The 18424-nt window shown below is 40.8% G+C and overlaps 1 protein-coding gene across 3 annotated transcripts in view; it reads left to right on the top strand.

Moving 5' to 3' along the window:
- Window positions 1-2486: 2486 nt before the first annotated feature.
- The window catches only part of MRPL1 (mitochondrial ribosomal protein L1), a 93671-nt gene continuing 77733 nt past the window's right edge, over window positions 2487-18424 (top strand). For 2 of the 3 annotated variants that reach the window (XM_003898720.3, XM_009206884.2), the window contains exons 1-2: window positions 2487-3423; window positions 14804-14915. In XM_003898720.3, coding sequence (XP_003898769.1) covers window positions 3393-3423; window positions 14804-14915 — 143 coding nt within the window. In that variant the 5' untranslated portion in view covers window positions 2487-3392. Of the gene's footprint in view, window positions 3558-14803; window positions 14916-18424 lie in introns of all 3 variants that reach the window. The other variant, XM_009206883.1, reaches the window with a different exon arrangement.

An 18424-nucleotide genomic window follows, 5' to 3' on the forward strand; every position in this document is an offset into this window, starting at 1 on the left:
ATTAGCCACGCAGGCTGGCAGCTGGCATTTTGCCAAGACTCCTGGAAAGTATAAACCTTCCTAGAAATCAAAAGTTGCATTTTAAAGTGAATTTTAAATGCATAGTACAGTCTAAAGGCCTTCTGCAAATACATCCTTGTACATATGGGAATAAGAACAGCATGGATCTTGTTAAGAAATAAGCAGATATTGGAAGAAGGAGTACTAGAACAGCTTATTCATTTTGCTTTTCTGGTTCAGAGCTCTCATTGGTTCTTTAATAATGACACTTAATATTTTTTGAGTGCTTACTCTGTGCCAAGTACTTCAGTAAGCACCTCAGTAAATTATATTTTTAGCCCTATATCAGGGAAACCAAGGCCCAGAGAGGTATATAAATTTGCCCCAGGTCACACAACTACTAAGTGATAATACTGGAATTCAAACCTAGGCAGTTTGGCTCCAGAGCACAGCTGCTTAACCAAAATGCTTTATTACAAGCTTATCCAACCCACAGCCTGCCAGCCACATGCGGCCCAGCATGACTTTGAATGCGGCCCAACACAAATTTGTAAACTTTCTTAAAACATTATGAGATTTTTTGATTTTTTTTTTAAGCTCATCAGTTATTATTAGAGTATTTTATGTGTGGCCCAAGATAATTCTTCCAATGTGGCCCAGGGAAGCCAAAAGACTGGACATTCCTGCTCTATTACCTCTTTTTAGTGAGAAGAAACTCATTATGTACTAAATATTTACAGGCTTGGAGTTCCCATTTCAGAGTATGGATTTTTGTAGTCTTTATAAAGTCCTTTTGTTGTTTTTATAAAGTCTCAGGCTAAGGACGGGCGCGGTGGCTCACGCCTGTAATCCCAGCACTTTGCGAGGCGGAGGCGGGTGGATCACGAGGTCAAGAGATCGAGACCATCCTGGCTAACATGGTGATACCCCATCTATACTAAAACTATAAAAAATTAGCTGGGCGTGGTGGCGGGCGCCTGTAGTCCCAGCTACTCGGGAGCCTAAGGCAGGAGAAAGGCATGAACCCGGGAAGCAGAACTTGCAGTGAGCTGAGATCACGCCACTGCACTTCAGCCTGGGCGAAACAGCGAGACTCCGTCTCAAAAAAATAAAAATAAAAATAAAGTCTCAGGCTAAGGAATCTCCTTACGTATTGTTATATACAAAACTGGAATCTGGATCCTACCTAATGCCATTGAGTTCTGGTGACCAGAGTGGGCAACAGGTAAGCTGTACCTGTACAGGACATTACTTTAATTAGGCTACCACTGTAAGCATACTATATGGTATGTAAGCATACTATATAGTAATAGTTTCAATATAGGATGTTTAAACTCTCTTGTTATAACAGCAGACATAAAGAAGTCTATAAATGAGGCCTGCTGTGTTGGTTCACACCTGTAATCCCAGCACTTTGGGATTGCTTGAAGCCGGGAGTTTGAGAGCAGCCTGGGCAAAAAAGCAAGACACCCCACACTCCCCGCTGTCTATAAATAAAAATAAAAATAAAAATAAGTTAGCCAGGTGTGGTGGTGTGTGCCTGTAGTCCCAGCCCCTTGGGAGGCTGAAACATGATCACTTGAGCTCAGCAGGTGAAGGCTGCAATGAGCTATGATCTTGTCAGTGCACTCCAGCTTGGGTGACAGTGAGATCCTGTCTTGAGAGAAATAAAGAAGTCCACAGATGGGGGCCAACTGATCCCAGCTGTGGACTGTGGAAAGGAAACCGATATAGGGTCTAAGGACCAGCACCTCTAATCTGAGTGTTTGTTTTTGTCTGAAATTGACTAGGTAAGCTTGCTCCAATTCTGGTATTTACTCTCAAATTGAATTAGTTTTTTTCATTTATGCATAGCCAAGTACACTGCTTGACACATGGCAGGCACTCATTTATTTGTGAAAAGAAGGGAGGATGAGAGGGAGCGAGGGAGAGAAGGAAAAAGGTTACAAAGATAGATTTCAGTTCTTCCAATTTTTTTGCATAAGTCACAAATTGTTGAAGAATCTTTGAAGTAACTGCGTAGGTGTTAACAAGACAAGGCAATACATTAGAAATCTTATTTTTATGTAGATGAGTACTATGTATAATTATGACATAAGGCATCTGGGAAATGCCTTTGATCCAGTCCATCTTCCTGTGGGCAGCTTCACTGAAGCAAGTTAATTTTGCAGGCTTGCCATTCTAACTGAGTCACTAATTCATGTATGCATATATTCATTTATTCAGCAAACATTTACTGAGAGCCTCCTATGGGCCTGGCACTGAAATATGTGCTGAGGTTACAAAAATGAGTAAGACGGTTTCTACCCATAAAAAGCTCAGACTGGTGACAAGAACTGATATATTGTGGTCATGGCTGCACAACTTTTTGAGTATACTAAAAACCATTTAATTGTACAATTTAAATTGTTAGGTTGTATGGCATGTAAATTATATCTCAAAACTGTTTAAAACAAACAAACAGCCTGAGGCGAAATCTTTAAAAACTTATCTAGGTGATTTAGGGTACTGTACACACCAAGCGGAGAAGATAGAATGAACCAAGTTATGGAGGTGAGAAACGTGTGTGTGTTGTGGGGGAGGTAAGCTGGGAAGTGATAAAATCCGTAATCAGATTTGTTTTAGATAAACCACACTGACAGCTGTGACGTAATGGAAAGTACACTCATTCTGTTTTTTTTTTTTTTTCTCCATCAGAATGACTTGTGCGTGGGTCTTGGAGCTGCCATTTTAAAACTAGAAATGTTTTATAAATGTCAAGTATTATTATTCAATTGATCCTAATGGCAAGTCTACTCGCTTGCCAGCAGGGGGTAAATGTAAAGATTAATGTAAGATTTTAAAGCTAAGGTTGATCTTGCGCTGAGAGAAAGTTTGACAATTAACAAAGAAAGTTTGTCAAAGAGTTGGACACCTCCCCTGGGTAGCGGCGAAACGCCTAGAGAAATTTTTAAAGAAGTCTTTCCAAGGCCGGAAAAGTGGCGGAGGAAGCTAGTGGGCTTCAGGGTTTCTGTTTTTCAAGATTTTACGTTGGGTATTAAGTACTCTCACAGCCTGTTAAAACTGTCGCTCTGAGTACACTTGCACGACCAAAAAAGAAAAAGAGGAAGAAGAAAGGATTAAAATAATCACGGCATCGCCAACAGGATCGTACTTTTCCGAAGGTGGTTAACCAGCCATACCGGAACCACGAAACACAGGGTCCTGTGCAGCACGGAGGACTAACAGTAACACCGCCACGCCGGCAGCAAAGTTCATTTTGGTCACCGCCCCGTTCCTCTTGCTTCTTTTAACTCCTTCCCCCTTTGCCCATTCTAGAACGGAACCCTTTTTTAATTCTTCCCAATAGAAACGTAGGAACAATTTCGTGAACGCAATCCGGAGTGCCCAACATGGCGGCGGCCGTAAGGTGCATGGGTAGAGGTAAGGCAGGGGGTTGTCTTGCGGAGGAAATGGCTCAGGCACCGAGTCTCTGGTTGCAGCAGAGTGCAAGGCGGATTCTGCTTTGGGTGTTGAAAATGCCTCGTGCTGTTTCTGGTCTCTAGGTTCTTCAAAGGGTGGGTCATTACTACTTAAAAGTGACCTTATGAAGGGTTTCACTCCATTCTGGAGACGTCCACCTTGAGGGAGGGAGTGGGAGCGGAATGTACATAGAGCGCTCTCCAGCCACCTATGGGGAAGGCAAGGACTGGGTTCTGTCTCTGATACTGGGGTGGGGGCTGCGGATAGTGGAGTGTGATAAGTGAGGTGAGTTCTGGTAAGGGAAAGATGATGTATTTGAGTGGCTTAAGTCTGTAAACTAGAGCAATTTTCAAAGTGCTTTTCGGTGCTTTACGAATTAATCGTTATAGGCGATTCCAGTTCTTAAACTTCCATAGGTGGTTTAATTTGGATCAACGTTTATAATTTGAAGGCTAATTCTGTAGTACCTCTTGGTAGCGCCTATTTTCATCTTAATAATTTCAACTTTTTAGCTACGATAACAGCCCTTTTTTGATGCAACTATATATATATACTATATTGTATATATATACATTTAGTATATAGTATATATATACTATATAGCATATATATACTAAATGTATATTATTTCTGAAAGGAAGGTGAAGGCATTATCTTCCTGTATGACAGAAATCGTTATGTTAGACAAATCCAAAGCTTTGTTGCCGGCGTGGCGGTGTTTATATATATATATATATATATTTTTTTTTTAATTTAAAATTTTTTTTTTTTTTTTTTTTTTTTGAGACAGGTGTCTCGCTCTGTTTCCCAGGCTGGGTGTGCTGTGGCGTGATCTCAGCTCACTGCAACCTCCGTCTCCCAGGTTCAAGCGATTCTTCTGCCTCGGCCTCCCGAGTAGCTGAGACTACAGGCGTGTGCCACCACGCCCGGCTAATTTTTGTATTTTTAGTAGAGACAGGGTTTCACCATGTTGACCAGGCTAGTCTTGAACTCCTAATCTCAGGTAATCCGCCCTCCTTGGCCTCTCAAAGTGCTGGGATTACAGGCGTGAGCCACCGCGCCCAGCCTGTGCAATGCTTTTTGTTTTCATTTTGTGTTTTTGAAATCCAGTGATATCATATATATATGATATATGTATTCATATATATATGAAGTCCGGTGATTAATATATATATTAATTTAGGTAGGTCTTTAGTTAGAAGCAGTAGCCAGCATTACCCCCATTTTACAGAGGAAGAAACTGATCTTATTAGATATATGGCCAAGTTCATATAACTGGTAAATGGCAGAGGAAGTACTGAAGCTTGCAATGCTAGGTCAGTGATATATATATACATTTAACACTGCATCATGGGGTTTTTTTTTTTTTTTTTTTGAGTTTCTTTGCAGGAAAACTGTGTCAAGAGAGTTATTGCTCAAAAATTAAGGGTGACAAGAGATAACAGACCCTGATGTCTACTATGTGAGCAAACCAAAATGTATATTATTTCTGAAAGGAGGTTAAAGGCATTATCTTCATGTATGACAGAAATCGTTATGTTAGACAAATCCAAAGAAACCAAAAATACCTGAATATTATAATTTTCTTGTCACGTTTTCTTTTCTTGGCTTCTAGGGTATCTCTCTGTTAAATTTCTTCCTATTTCTTGTGTCATTTTTTTCTCACATTACTTGGCTGGTTTCTCTTCGTCTCCCCAGTCTCTTTACTTGGAGTGTTCTGGAAGCCAGGGTTCCCTCCTTCATTCTCATCTCTTCTGTATCTAAATTCACTCCTTTGTTAGCTCATCCAAATTTTGTGGCTTTGATTATTGTCTATCTTTTTTATTTTTTAATTGTTTACTTATCAAGAGAAACTGTCTAGCCCACATATTCACATTTCATAGTTCAAGAACACAGGTCAGTGACAAACTTCTAGGTAATTCAACCCAAAGAAATTCTTTATATTGCAAAATCATTTTGTGCTCTGAAATATACCAGCTTTCCTTATCTCCTCAAAATCTTTTATGGAATCATCATTTCTGTAGAAATCTACGTATACCTTCTTTCTTGGCTCAGACACAGCAAACATAGCTAAAACCCCCATGGATACAATCAATGCTTCAACAATATGAAATTGCAAATGCTTTGCCAGAAGGCCACGCATCTGAGGTTCGTTAAAGCACTGGAAGCCACAGTAGCTACTGTTCTTCTTAGGTATCAGCCTTAATACCAGCATTCTTCCTGGCTGTTGGAGAAATGGATGATCAATTATTGTCTATATCTTTTTTTTTTTTTTTTGAACCACCCACCTGGCTAATTAGCCACCACGCCCAGCTAATTTTTGTATTTTTAGTAGAGGTGAGGTTTCACCATGTTGACCGGGCTGGTCTTGAACTCCTGACCTCAAGTGATCCACTCACCTCTGCCTCCCAAAGTGGTGGGATTACAGGCATGAGCCACCGTGCCCAGCCGATTATTATCTATAATCTTAATGGTTATCAGATTTATATCTACAGTTGGGATCACTCTTCTGAACTTTAGATTCTTATACTCATCTGAGTATTCTACATCTCCACTTTGATAGCATATCAGCACCTTGCAGTTGTTTAAAATCAAACTCATTGTCATAGCCTGCAGTCTTTTTCTTCTCGTTTGAAGGCAGTTCTATGCTTCATTTGTCCAGGCCAAAACCTCAGAATATCCTTGACTCTTTTTTTTTTTTTTTTTTTTTTTGAGACAGGATCTCACTGTGTTGGCCAGGCTAGAGTGCAGTGGCCCGGTCACAGCTCACTGCAGCCTTGACCTCTGGGGCCCACTATGACCAGCCAATTTTTTTTTTTTTTTTGGGTAGAGATGAGATCTCACTATGTTGCCCAGGCTGCTCTTGAGCTCTTGGGCTCAAGTGATCCTCCCAGTTCAGTGTCCTGAAGTGCTGGCATTACAGGCTCTGAGCCACTGCACCTGGCTGACTCCTCTCTGTATCTCACACTTTACATTAAATAGTTGCCAAATCCTGTTGGCTTTACGCTTAAAATAAATTCAGACTCTGACTTCTCACTGCCCCCACTGTGGCTACGTTGTTCCAAACCTGCTACCATCTCTCACTTTGGATTTCTCTACAGTCTACTCTCAATAAGTAGTGAAATTTGTCCTTTAAGGACCTCAGTCATGTTACTCCTGTGCTCAGAACTCTGCAAAGCCTTTCCATTTTTCTAAATCCAAAGCCCTTAGAATGGCCTACAGTTGTGCTGTTCTTTTTGTTAGCCACTATTGATTGAGCAATTCAAATGTGGCTAATCTGAATTGAATTTGTCAAATATACATTAGATTTTGAGGGCTTAGCATTAAAAAAAAAAAAAACCGTGTAAAACACCTCAGTAATTTTTTTCTTTTTTTTTTTTTTCCCCGAGACAGAGTCTTGCTCTGTTGTCCAGGCTGGAGTGCAGTGGCATGATCTCGGCTCACTGTAATCTGTGCTTCCCGGGTTCAAGTGATTATGTAGTCTCAGCCTCCTGAGGAGCTGGGATTACAGGCACATGCCACTGTGTCCTGCTAATTTTTGTATTTTCAGTAGAGACGAGGTTTTGCCCTGTTGACCAGGCTGGTGTTGAGCTCCCGACCTCGGGTGATCCGCCCGCCTCGGCATCCCATAGTGCTGAGATTACAGGCACGAGCTGCCGTGCCCAGCCCAATTTTTTTACATTGATAATTTAATAATACTTTGGGGTATTAGTGGTAATAAAATATATTATTAACTTACTGTGTCTTTTTACCTTATATATTGTACTTATTAGAAAATTTAAAATTGTACATGTAGTTTACGTTATTCTTCTGTTGAGTAGCACTGGTGTACAAGTCTTCCATATTACCTTGTGCCTGCCTTCTCCTACCCCTACCTCACCCAGCTGACCTCTCTGACCTCTTCTCCAACTATCCTCCCTCATACTTACTCTGCTGTAACCAACTGGCCTTCTGGTTTCTTAAACACATTAACAACACTCCTGCCTTAGGATCTTTGCCCTAGAACACTTTTCTTGGTGTTTGAGTGGCTAACTTTCCCATATCTTTCAAGTCTTTGCTGAAATGTCACTCTTTTTTTTTTTTTTTTTTTTTTTTTTAGATGGAGTTTCGCTCTTGTTGCCCAGGCTGGAGTGCAATGGCGCGATCTCGGCTCACTGCAGCCTCTGCCTCCCAGATTCAGACGATTCTTCTGCCTCAGCCTCCTGAATAGCTGGGATTACAGGTGCCTGTCACAACGGCCAGCTACTTTTTGTATTTTTAGTACAGACGGGGTTTCAACATGTTGACCAGGCTGGTCTCGAACTCCTGACCTCGTGATCCTCCCACCTAAGCCTCCCAAAGTGCTGGGATTACAGGCATGAGCCACCATGCTTCAAATGTCACCCTTTTAATGAGGCTTGTCTTAACCACTATACTTAAAATTGCAAACCACTTTCTCCGATACAATCCCTTTTATCCTGCAGTGCCTCCATCCCCCAATTATTTTTATTGGTATTCCCCCTCTAGACATAAGCCCTATGAGGATAGGGATTTTTATGTTTTATTCACTGATGTATCCTAAATGCTTCAAGCAGTGCTAGCATATGTTTCATTGGCATATTTGTTGAATGAATGAATGAATGAATAAATGGATCATCAGAAAAATGACCCCTTTCATGTACTGTAATGCATAATATTTGAGTCCAATTTTTGCTCTCATTTGTTCAAATTTCCTTCAGTCAACGAATGTTTATTTAGAGTCTTCACTTTACAAGCACTGTGCTAGGTACTAGGTATACAGTGCTGAACAGGCTATATGCGTTTCTTGCCCATGATGCTTACCATCTATCGAGGAGCAGGAATTGGATAATTCTTTCTTTTCTTTTCTTTTCTTTTCTTTTCTTTTCTTTTCTTTTCTTTTGTTTTTTTGAGACGGGGTCTCATTATGTTGCCCAGGCTGGTCTTGAACTCCTGGGCTCAAATTATCCTCCCACCTCAGTCTCCTGAAGTGCTGGCATTATAGATGTGAGCGATCCACCCACCTTGGCTTCCCAAAGTATTGGGATTACAGGCGTGAGCCACAACACCAGCCTTGGATAGTTATTTCTTTGTGTTTTTTTTTTTTCCTTTTTGAGATGGAGTCTCATGGTGTTGCCCAGGCTGGAGTGCAATGGCACGATCTTGGCCCACTGCAACCTCCACTTCCCAGGTTCAAGTAATTTTCCTGCTTCAGCCTCCTGAGTAGCTGGGACTACAGGCACATGTCACCATGCCCAGCTGACTTGTGTGTGTGTGTTTTGTTTTTTTCCGGAGATGGAGTCTTGCTCTGTTGCGTAGGCTGGAGTGCAGTGGCGCAATCCTGGCTCACTGCAACCTCTGTCTCTGGGGTTCAAGCAGTTATCCTGCCTCAGCCTCCCTAGTAGCTGGGATTACAGGAGCATGCCACCACACCCGGCTAATTTTTTTTTGTATTTTTAGTAGAGACAGGGTTTCACCATGTTGGCAGGCTGGTCTTGAACTCCTGATCTTGTGATCCACCCTCCTCAACCTCCTAAAGTGCTGGGATTACAGGCATGAGCCACCATGCCCGACCTGGATAATTATTTCTTTAGTTAAAATTGTCCTAAGTGCTTTGAAGGAAAAGTATAAGATGCTATACAAATGTATATAAGAGAGACCTAATCTATTCAGGGGAGACTCTTCTGAAGAAATAATGTTAAGTAGAGTCCCTGAAAGATGACTGTTTTACTGTGAACTAGTGGAGTGGAAAGCAGTAGGAGAAAATGTCATAGATGGAAGATTATGAAAATTTTTAGGTGGTAAAGAACAGGGTCAAGTAACTGAAAGAAGATGAGTGTATTTGAAGCGTGGTGAACATGAGGAAGAGTGATGCTAGAGGATGCTCACTAGATGGTTTAGTAGTAGCTCATGGAGTACCTTGGTAAATGAGATACCATCTCACAACAGTTAGAATGGGAATCATTAAAAAATCCAGAAACAACAGATGCTGGAGAGAATGTGGAGAAATAGGAACACTTGTACACTGTTGGTGGGACTGTAAACTAGTTCAACCATTGTGGAAAACAGTGTGGCGATTCCTCAAGGATCTAAAACTAGAAATACCATTTGACGCAGCCATCCCATTACTGGGGATATACCCAAAGGATTATAAGTCATGCTGCTATAAAGACACGTGCGCCAGGCGCAGTGACTCATGCCTGTAATCCCAGCACTTTGGGAGGCCGAGACGGGTGGATCACGAGGTCAGGAAATCGAGACCATCCTGGCTAACACAGAAAATTAGCCGGGTGCGGTGGCGGGTGCCTGTAGTCCCAGCTACACGGGAGGCTGAGGCAGGAGAATGGCATGAACCCGGGAGGTGGAGCTTGCAGTGAGCCAAGATTGCACCACTGCACTCCAGCCTGGGCGACAGAGCGAGACTCCGTCTCAAAAAAAATAAATAAATAAAAATAAAAAAAATAAAGACACATGCACACGTATATTTATTGTGGCACTATTCACAATAACAAAGACTTGGAATCAACCCAAATGTCCATCAGTGACAGACTGGATTAAGAAAATGTGGCACATATACACCATGGAATACTATGCAGCCATAAAAAAAGATGAGTTTGTGTCCTTTGTAGGGACATGGATGCAGCTGGAAACCATCATTCTCAGCCAACTATCGCAAGAACAGAAAACCAAATACTGCAAGTTCTCACTCATAGGTGGGAATTGAACAGTGAGATCACTTGGACACAGGAAGGGGAACATCACACACCGGGTCCTATTGTGGGGAGAGGGGAGGGGGAGGGGGAGGGATAGCATTAGGAGATATACCTAATGTAAATGACGAGTTAATGGGTGCAGCACACCAACATGGCACATGTATACATATGTAACAAACCTGCACGTTGTGCACATGTACCCTAGAACTTAAAGTATAATTAAAAAAAAAAAAAAAAACAATTTCCTTTGTTCAAAGAGCCAAGTGAAGCCATCCAATTGTTTTAAGGACATGATGAAATTTTCATTTTAAAATGATCCCTCTTACTAATAGGTGGAAAAGAAATGGAGAGGGCCAAGTGTAGAAGACAGAACAGTTTAGAGACTGTTGCAGTAATCCAAATGGTAGGTGTTGGTGGCCTGGACTGTGATGGTTGTAGCAGAAAGGCAAGAATAGATAGATACAATTCCCTAGGGAGAGTGAGGATTATAGAGTCAGGTGAGAAGGCAGTTTAGGACTGACCTCAAGGGAACTCTAACCTTTCACTATCAATTAAAAGAGAATAAGGAGGGGGAGTTGTTTCTATCTCATCGCCACGGGGTGGGAGAGATTTTGAGAATGAGTGCTGGATCAGAGAGGCTCAGTAGTTCAGGAAGTTCTGAGGGTCATTTTCTCTGAAGTAGCAAGTGAGGTTACATGCTAAGAATGAGGGGAAGAGAAATGTATTAATAAAGGAGATAAAATAATACACTTAGACAAATCGACTACAAAAGGATGGAAAATACAGATATCATGATCTAACTGTGCTGCTTAAATAGTGGTATTTAGTTTCTTTTGGTCTATAGCGTTTGATTTCTGTGGAAAATTGTAATTTCTGGTTGTTGTGACTGATAGTAGTAGTTTTGCTTGCTTGCTTTTTGTTGTTTGGTTTTTTTTTTTTTCTTTTTGAGACAGAGTTTTGCTCTTGTTGCCCAGGCTGGAGTGCAATGGTGCAGCTTACTGCAACCTCCGCCACCCAGGTTCAGGCGATTCTTGTGCCTCAACCTCTCAAGTAGCTGGGATTACAGGCATGCACCAGCACCCTCGGCTAATTTTTTTTTGCATTTTTAGTAGAGACGGAGTTTCATCATCTTGGTCAGGCTGGTCTCAAACTCCTGACCTCAGGTGATCCACCCGCCTCAGCCTCCCAAAGTGCTGGGATTACAGGTGTGAGCCACTGCACCCAACCTGTTTTGTATTTTTGAGACAGGGTACCTGTCACCCAGGCTGGAGTGGAGTAGTGAGATCAGAACTCACTGCAGCCTCAACTTTCCTGGCTCAGGTGATCCTGCCACCTCAAGCAATCCTCCCACCTCAGCTTCCTGAGTAGCTGGGATGACAGCCGTGCACCACCACACCTGGCTAATTTTTAAATTTTTTATAGTGACGAGGTTCCACTCTATTGCCCAGGCTGGGCTCAAGCTCCTCGGCTCAAGGGTTCCTCCTGCCTCAGCCTCCCAAAGTGCTGGGATTACAAACATGAGCCACCATGACTGTCCTTGATTTTTTAAAATAGCAGATTGCAATTGATATGTTCAAGGTATTTTTTTGTTTCCCCAAGAGAATTATTATTTTGGGATCTTCCAAGGTTGTTAGGTTCTTGTTTAGTACAACTAGAATTGTTTGAAAGTGTTTGCCAAGCTTTGAATGGATAATTGCTTGTTCTTCATTTACCATATGTGATTTTTCAAGATAACTGGCTTCTTCAAAAATGTGGAGCATCTTTTAGACTGTTGTATAACAGTCTAGCCTGCTTAATTTGAGATTCTCGAGGACAGGAACTGGACCTGTTAGTCTGTTTCAGTTTTTCTTCCTAGCCATTGTAGCCCTTTGTGGCTTTGCTGCAAAGAATTCTCAGTGGCAGATAGGTCTCCTACACTGCTTCAGGTGTCACTCCTATATGTTCACAGAATTCACAGTTTTGGTGGTTATCTTGTACTTCAGCTTGGAAGATTAGAGATGAAATTGGCATATAGCTTTAATGACATTTGAGCTGATATAAAAAGGAGTAGACTGGGCATAGTGGCTCATGCCTATAATCCCAGCACTTTGGGAGGCCAAGGCTGGAGGAACCCTTGAGCTCAGGAGTTTGAGACCAGCCTGGGCAATAGGGTGGGACCCAGTCTCTACAAAAAACTCAAAAATTAGCTGGGCTTGTGATACACACCTGTAGTCCTGGCTACCCAGCAGGCTGAGGCAGGAGGATTGCTTGAGCCGTAGAGGTCAAGGCTGCAGTGAGCTGTGATCATGTCACTGGACTGTAGCCTGGGTGAAGGAGCAATACCCTGTCTGAAAAAGAAAAAGAGGAGTAGGCCTTGGAAAGATTTGGAGATGGTGCATCCCAGACAAATATAGCAATAAATGCAAAAATACTATATTGGCACGAGTGTGTGGAAACAAGTGATCTTTTCATTGCTGGTGGGAAATGTATATAGTACTGTTACTAAATGAGCAGTATTTATCAAAATTGCAAATGTTTATATCCTTTGTCAGCAAATTCACCTCTAGAAATTCTATAAATATACTTGTGCAAAATGATGTTTGTATAAGGTTAGTTACTTTGCACTGTTTGTAATAGTAAAACATTACAAATGACCTAATGGTTGGTCACTGATTAAGTAAATTATATAGCCACACAGTGGAGTACTTTGCAACCTTAAAAGATAAAATCTTTTTTTTTTTTTTTTTTTTGAGACAGATTTTCACTGTCCCTCAGGCTGGAATGCAGTGGGGCAACCACAGCTCAGCTCACTGTAGCCTCAACCTCCTGGGCTCAGGTGATCCTCCCACCTCCATCTCCCAAGTAGCTGGGCCTGCAGGTGTGTGCCACCGCCATGCCTGGCTAATTTTTTGTATTTTTTTTTTTTTTTTTTTTTGAGACAGAGTTTCACTCAGGCTGGAGTGCAATAGTGTGATCTCAGCTCACTGCAATCTCTGCCTCCTGGGTTCAAGCAGTTCTCCTGCCTCAGCCTCCTGAGTAGCCACCACGCCCAGCTAATATTGTATTTTTAGTAGAGACGGGGTTTCTCCATGTTGGTCAGGCTGGTCTCAAACTCTGAGTTCAGGTGATCTGCCTGCCTTGGCCTCCCAAAGAGCTGGGATTACAGGTATGCGCCACCACGCCCGGCCCAATTTTTTGTATTTTTTTTTTTTTAGAGACAGGGTTTTACCATGTTGCCCTGGCTGGTCTCAAATTCCTGGAGTCAAGAGATTTGCCCACGTTGACCTCCCAAAGCGCTGGGATTCCAGGCATGAGCCACCACACTCGGCAATAAAATCTTTATAAACTGATATGAAATGATCTCTCAAATATATGCATGTACACACACCTTTATGAAAGGCACACATAAAATCTCATCTACATCTCATGTATATATGTGTGTATGTTTGTGAAAATAGGCTGTAATACCTTTAGGTGAAAAAGCAAGATGGAGTAGTGATTAGAGTATGCTACCATTTTATAAGAGGAGGAAAATATATTGGTACCTATATGTTAATATATGTATCTAATGTTTCTAAAAAGATACATAAGGTATTGCTAACATGGGAGAGAAGCTGGGGGCCAGGTATAGGAGGAAGACTTTACTTTTGTAATCTTTAAATAAAAACATATTTGTAGTATTTACACATGCAAAAAAAATAGGTAAGATATAAAGAAGAAGAATAGCTTGAAATTCTAAATACTCGCTATTAAGCTTTAAAAAAAATAGAACATTACCAATACCTTCAAAGACCTGTGTACCTTTTTCTTATTTCTCGCAGCTCAAATGCCCCACTTTGTTCTTATTTTCAGAAGTACTTGGGCAACTGTGTTAATGTCTTATCTATTGTAAAAATGAATAAATAAAATAAATTATTTAAGAAATTTCGGGATACATATACATATTCGCTAATAATAGAGCTAACATACTCTGATGAATATGAAATTGATTAAGTTAAAAATAAATGAAAACCCCAGAGCCTTGAGAGGCTGAGGAGGGAGGCCCACTTGAACCCAGGAGTTCAAGGTTATAGTGAGCTATGTTCATGCCACTGTACTCCAGCCTGGGTGACAGAATGAAACCCTGTCTTTAAAAGAAAAAAAAAAAGATAACACAGTTCAAATATTAGATGTATTTACCTGCTTTTAGTTTTAAGAACTGTGGTTTCTATTACACTTTTTTTTTTTTTTTTTTGAGATGGAGTATCGCTCTGTCGCCCAGGCTGAAGTGCAGTGGCGCGATATTGGCTCACTGCAACCTCTGCCTCCTGGGTTCAAACGATTCTCCTGCCTCAGCCTCCCAAGTAGCTGGGACTGCAGGTGCATGCCACCACGCCGGCTAATCATTTGTATTTTTAGTAGAGATGGAGTTTCACCGTGTTAGCAAGGATGGTCTTGATCTCCTAACCGCGTGGTCCACCCGCCTCAGCCTCCTAAAGTGCTGGGATTACAGGCATGAGCCACCGCGCCTGGCAATTATTATACTTTTAAAAGAAGGATTAAGAACCACAAAATATTGAATGTTTTCATTTTGAAAATACTGATTTTTAAAATTAAAAAATTATGAATATAATGATTGTTTAATGTTAATATTTTATGTTTTTCCTTTCAAGCCTTGATACATCATCAAAGGCATAGCCTTTCCAAGATGGTTTATCAGACATCAGTTTGTTCTTGTTCTGTAAACATTCAAGTGCCCAACAGACATTTTGCTGCTGCTGCAAAGTAAGTATTTTTTTTTAGTTATTATTTCATTTGTTATTTAAATTTTTTAAAAAAGCATGTTTAGTTCCATAAAGATTTACAAGGACATATAGTCGTAAAAGTTTATTATTTCTGCTTTGTCAACCTTATAGTCCTGAAGGATAGATAAGACATAATAATACTTAACATTTATTGAACACTGATGTTCAATAACTAACTTATTCCCAACAGCAACCTTATGAGGAAGCTATTGTTATTATGTACATTTTACAGAGAAGAAAATTGAGGCACTGGTAGGTTATATAACTAGCCCAAGGTCAGAGAGCTACTAAATTTTAGAGCTAGGATTTGAATCCATGGAGTTTATTCCAGAACCAAAGCTTTTTCCTGTATGCTTTCACTGCCTTTTTAGAACAGAACCCACTGTCTGTTGCAATTAATGAATTTTAATTAAGGTGTTCTCTCTGTGTCTGTTTCTTTCTGTTCTTTAAATTACATTTTTTCCTTTTAGGCACTTTTTATACATCATGTATTAGAGGATTATCCGTACTATGATTACATAGTAAGATTTCAGATTTGCATAGTATATATATTGGGTATAAATTTATATTATTTTGACTTGGCACGGTGGCTCACATCTATAATCCCAGCACTTTGGTAGGCCAAGGCAGGCAGATCACTTGAGCTCAGGAGTTCGAGACCAGCCTAGCCAACATGGTGAAACCCCGTCTCTACTAAAAATAGAAAATTAACGGGCACTGTGGCTCACGCCTGTAATCCCGGCACTTTGGGAGGCCGAGGCGGGTGGATCACAAGGTTGGGAGTTCAAGACCGGCCGGGTCAAGATGGTGAAACCCTATCTCTGCTGAAACTACAAAAATTGGCCGGGTGAGTTGGCAGGCACCTGTAATCCCAGCTACTCGGGAGGCTGAGGTGGGAGAATCGCTTGAACCTAGGCAGCAGAGGTTGCGGTGAGCCGAGAGCGCACCACTGTGCTCCAGCCTGGGCGACAGAGTGAGACTCCATCTCAAAACAAAAAACAAAAAACAAAATTAGCTGCACATAGTGGTGTGTGCCTGTAATCCCTGCTACTTGGGAGGCTGAGATAGGAGAATCACTTGAACCTGGGAGGCAGAGGTTGTAGTGAGCTGAGATCACACTACCGCACTCTAGTCTGGGCAACAGAGGAGACTCTGTCTCAGAAATAAAATAAGATAAGATATATGTAAAGGAATGAAATGTGTTCTCTCAACTTTGTATTTCCAAGAGCAGGAACTGGTTTCTTTACAAAAAGCTCTAGATAATAATAGTTAAAATTTATAGAATGCTTCCTTTGTGCTAGGCACTATACAGAGCACATAGCATATATTCATTTAAATTTCACAACACCCTGTGAAGCGTAGATACTATTGTAAGTGTTTCACGGATGAAGGAATGGAAGCCCAGAGCTTAAGTAATACGTTGAAAGTTACACAACTGGAATGTGTTTGAGGAAGGATTTCTGCCTAAATTTTCTGACTTTAGAACTATCACACTCTTCATGATTAGTATATAATAATAGAATCATTGGCTCTGGAAGATAGGGTCTGCAAAGCAAATAGAGTTCCATGTACAAAGATCTTACTTTATGATGAAATTTGTTAGAATACAGTCCTTAGGTTATGGGATACCCAAAATGAAAACTAAAGGGTGGAAAGTTTTTGCTGACTGTAAATTTTTGCTTAATATATTCTTATTTCTGTAAACTTAATTTAATATCAGGCAACTGTGCCTCAGTTGCCTCTTATTTAGCATACTTTGTTGATCATCTGCCGTAGGCCTGGCACTGTGCAAAATGATGATATGAAGATGAACAAGGCACACATTCTGTTTCTCTGTCTTTGAGATTTTCACAGTGAACTGACAGCAACATAAACAATTGCTTTTTGTTTTAAATGAATTAATTAAAATGAGTTAGTTAACTCTGAGTAGATAAAAGATAATTCATGGTAAAAGATAGAAGATATTCATGGTAAGCATAGTATGTATGAAAAGTTGGTCTTCTTCCCACCCCGTCCTTTAGCCATTTGTAATGGTCTGTGCATATATAAGTACATGAATATATTATTTGTTTTTTACATAAATGGTAGTGTAATATACACCCTGTTTTGCATATTGCCTGCTTTTTTTTTTTTTTTTTTTTTTTTGAGACGGATTCTCACATTGTTGCCTGGGCTGGAGTGCAGTGGTGCGATCTTGGCTGACTGCAACCTCCACCTCCCGGGTTCAAGCGATTCTCCTGCCTCAGCCTCCTAAGTAGCTGGGATTATAGGCACCTGCCACCACGCCAAGCTAAGTTTTTGTACTTTTAGTAGAGATGGGGTTTCACTCTGTTGGCCAGGCTGGTCTCAAACTCCTGACCTCGTGATCCACCTGCCTTGGCCTCCCAAAGTGCTAGGATTACAGGTGTGAGCCACCGCACCCGGGCCTCCTGCATTTAAGTTAGCAATATATCATGGAAATAGTTTCATGTGGAGCTGTCTAGTCATTTTAACTGCATTTCATTGTGTGAAATGTAGTAGTGCATAATTTATGTAACTATTCCCCTATTGATGCACATTTTTCTTTCCAATCTTTTTCTATTACAAGTGATCATGCAAGTGAATAATCATGCATATAGATCCTGTCAAATATAATGAATATGTCTGTAGCATTAACTCTGAGAAATAGAATCATTGGGTCAAAAGATGTGTGTATTTATAATTTTGATAGGTAATACCAAATTGCCTTCATAGAAATCTTGCCAGTATTTTTACCAGCAAGTATTATTGGACTGCCAATTTTCCCATGTATAGTATAGTCAAATTTTTTTATCTTTGACAATTTGATAGGTAATAAATAGCATCATTATATTTATATTTCTTTTATTATTAATGAGGTTGTATACCTCTTGTCACCCAGGCTGGAGTGCAGTGGTGCAATCTCGGCTCATCGCAACCTCTGCCTCCCAGGTTCAAGCGATTCTCCTGCCTCAGCCTCCCGAGTAGCTGGGATTACAGGCATGTGCCACAAGGCCCGGCTAATTTTTTTCTTTGTGTTTTTAGTAGAGATGGGGTTTCACCATGTTGATCAGGCTGGTCTTGAACTCCTGACCTCAGGTGATCTGCCTGCCTCGGACTCCCAGAGTGTTGGGATTACAGGCGTGAGCCACCGCACCTGGCCCATTTATATTTTCTTTACTGTGAATTTTCTGTTCATGTCCTATTCTAATTTTTTGTTGTTATTGATATGTAGAAGCTTCTCTATATATTGTTATATACAAATATGATACTCATATGTTATGAACTAACATGTCTGTGATATAACTTCTGATTAGTATGACTGTTTTAACTGTCATATTAGAGGATTGGATCAAGTACCGTGTGATCACAGATGGAATGTCAATTCTATATAGGAAAGAGTAGGGCAAGAAGTATTTGATCTAGGTCTTGAAAGATAGAATTTTGCAGGGGGCAGAGTGCGGTGGCCCAGCACTTTGGGAAGCCGAGGCG

This window comes from Papio anubis, chromosome 3 (genome assembly GCF_008728515.1).
Source record: "Papio anubis isolate 15944 chromosome 3, Panubis1.0, whole genome shotgun sequence".
Classification (NCBI taxonomy): Eukaryota; Metazoa; Chordata; class Mammalia; order Primates; family Cercopithecidae; genus Papio; species Papio anubis.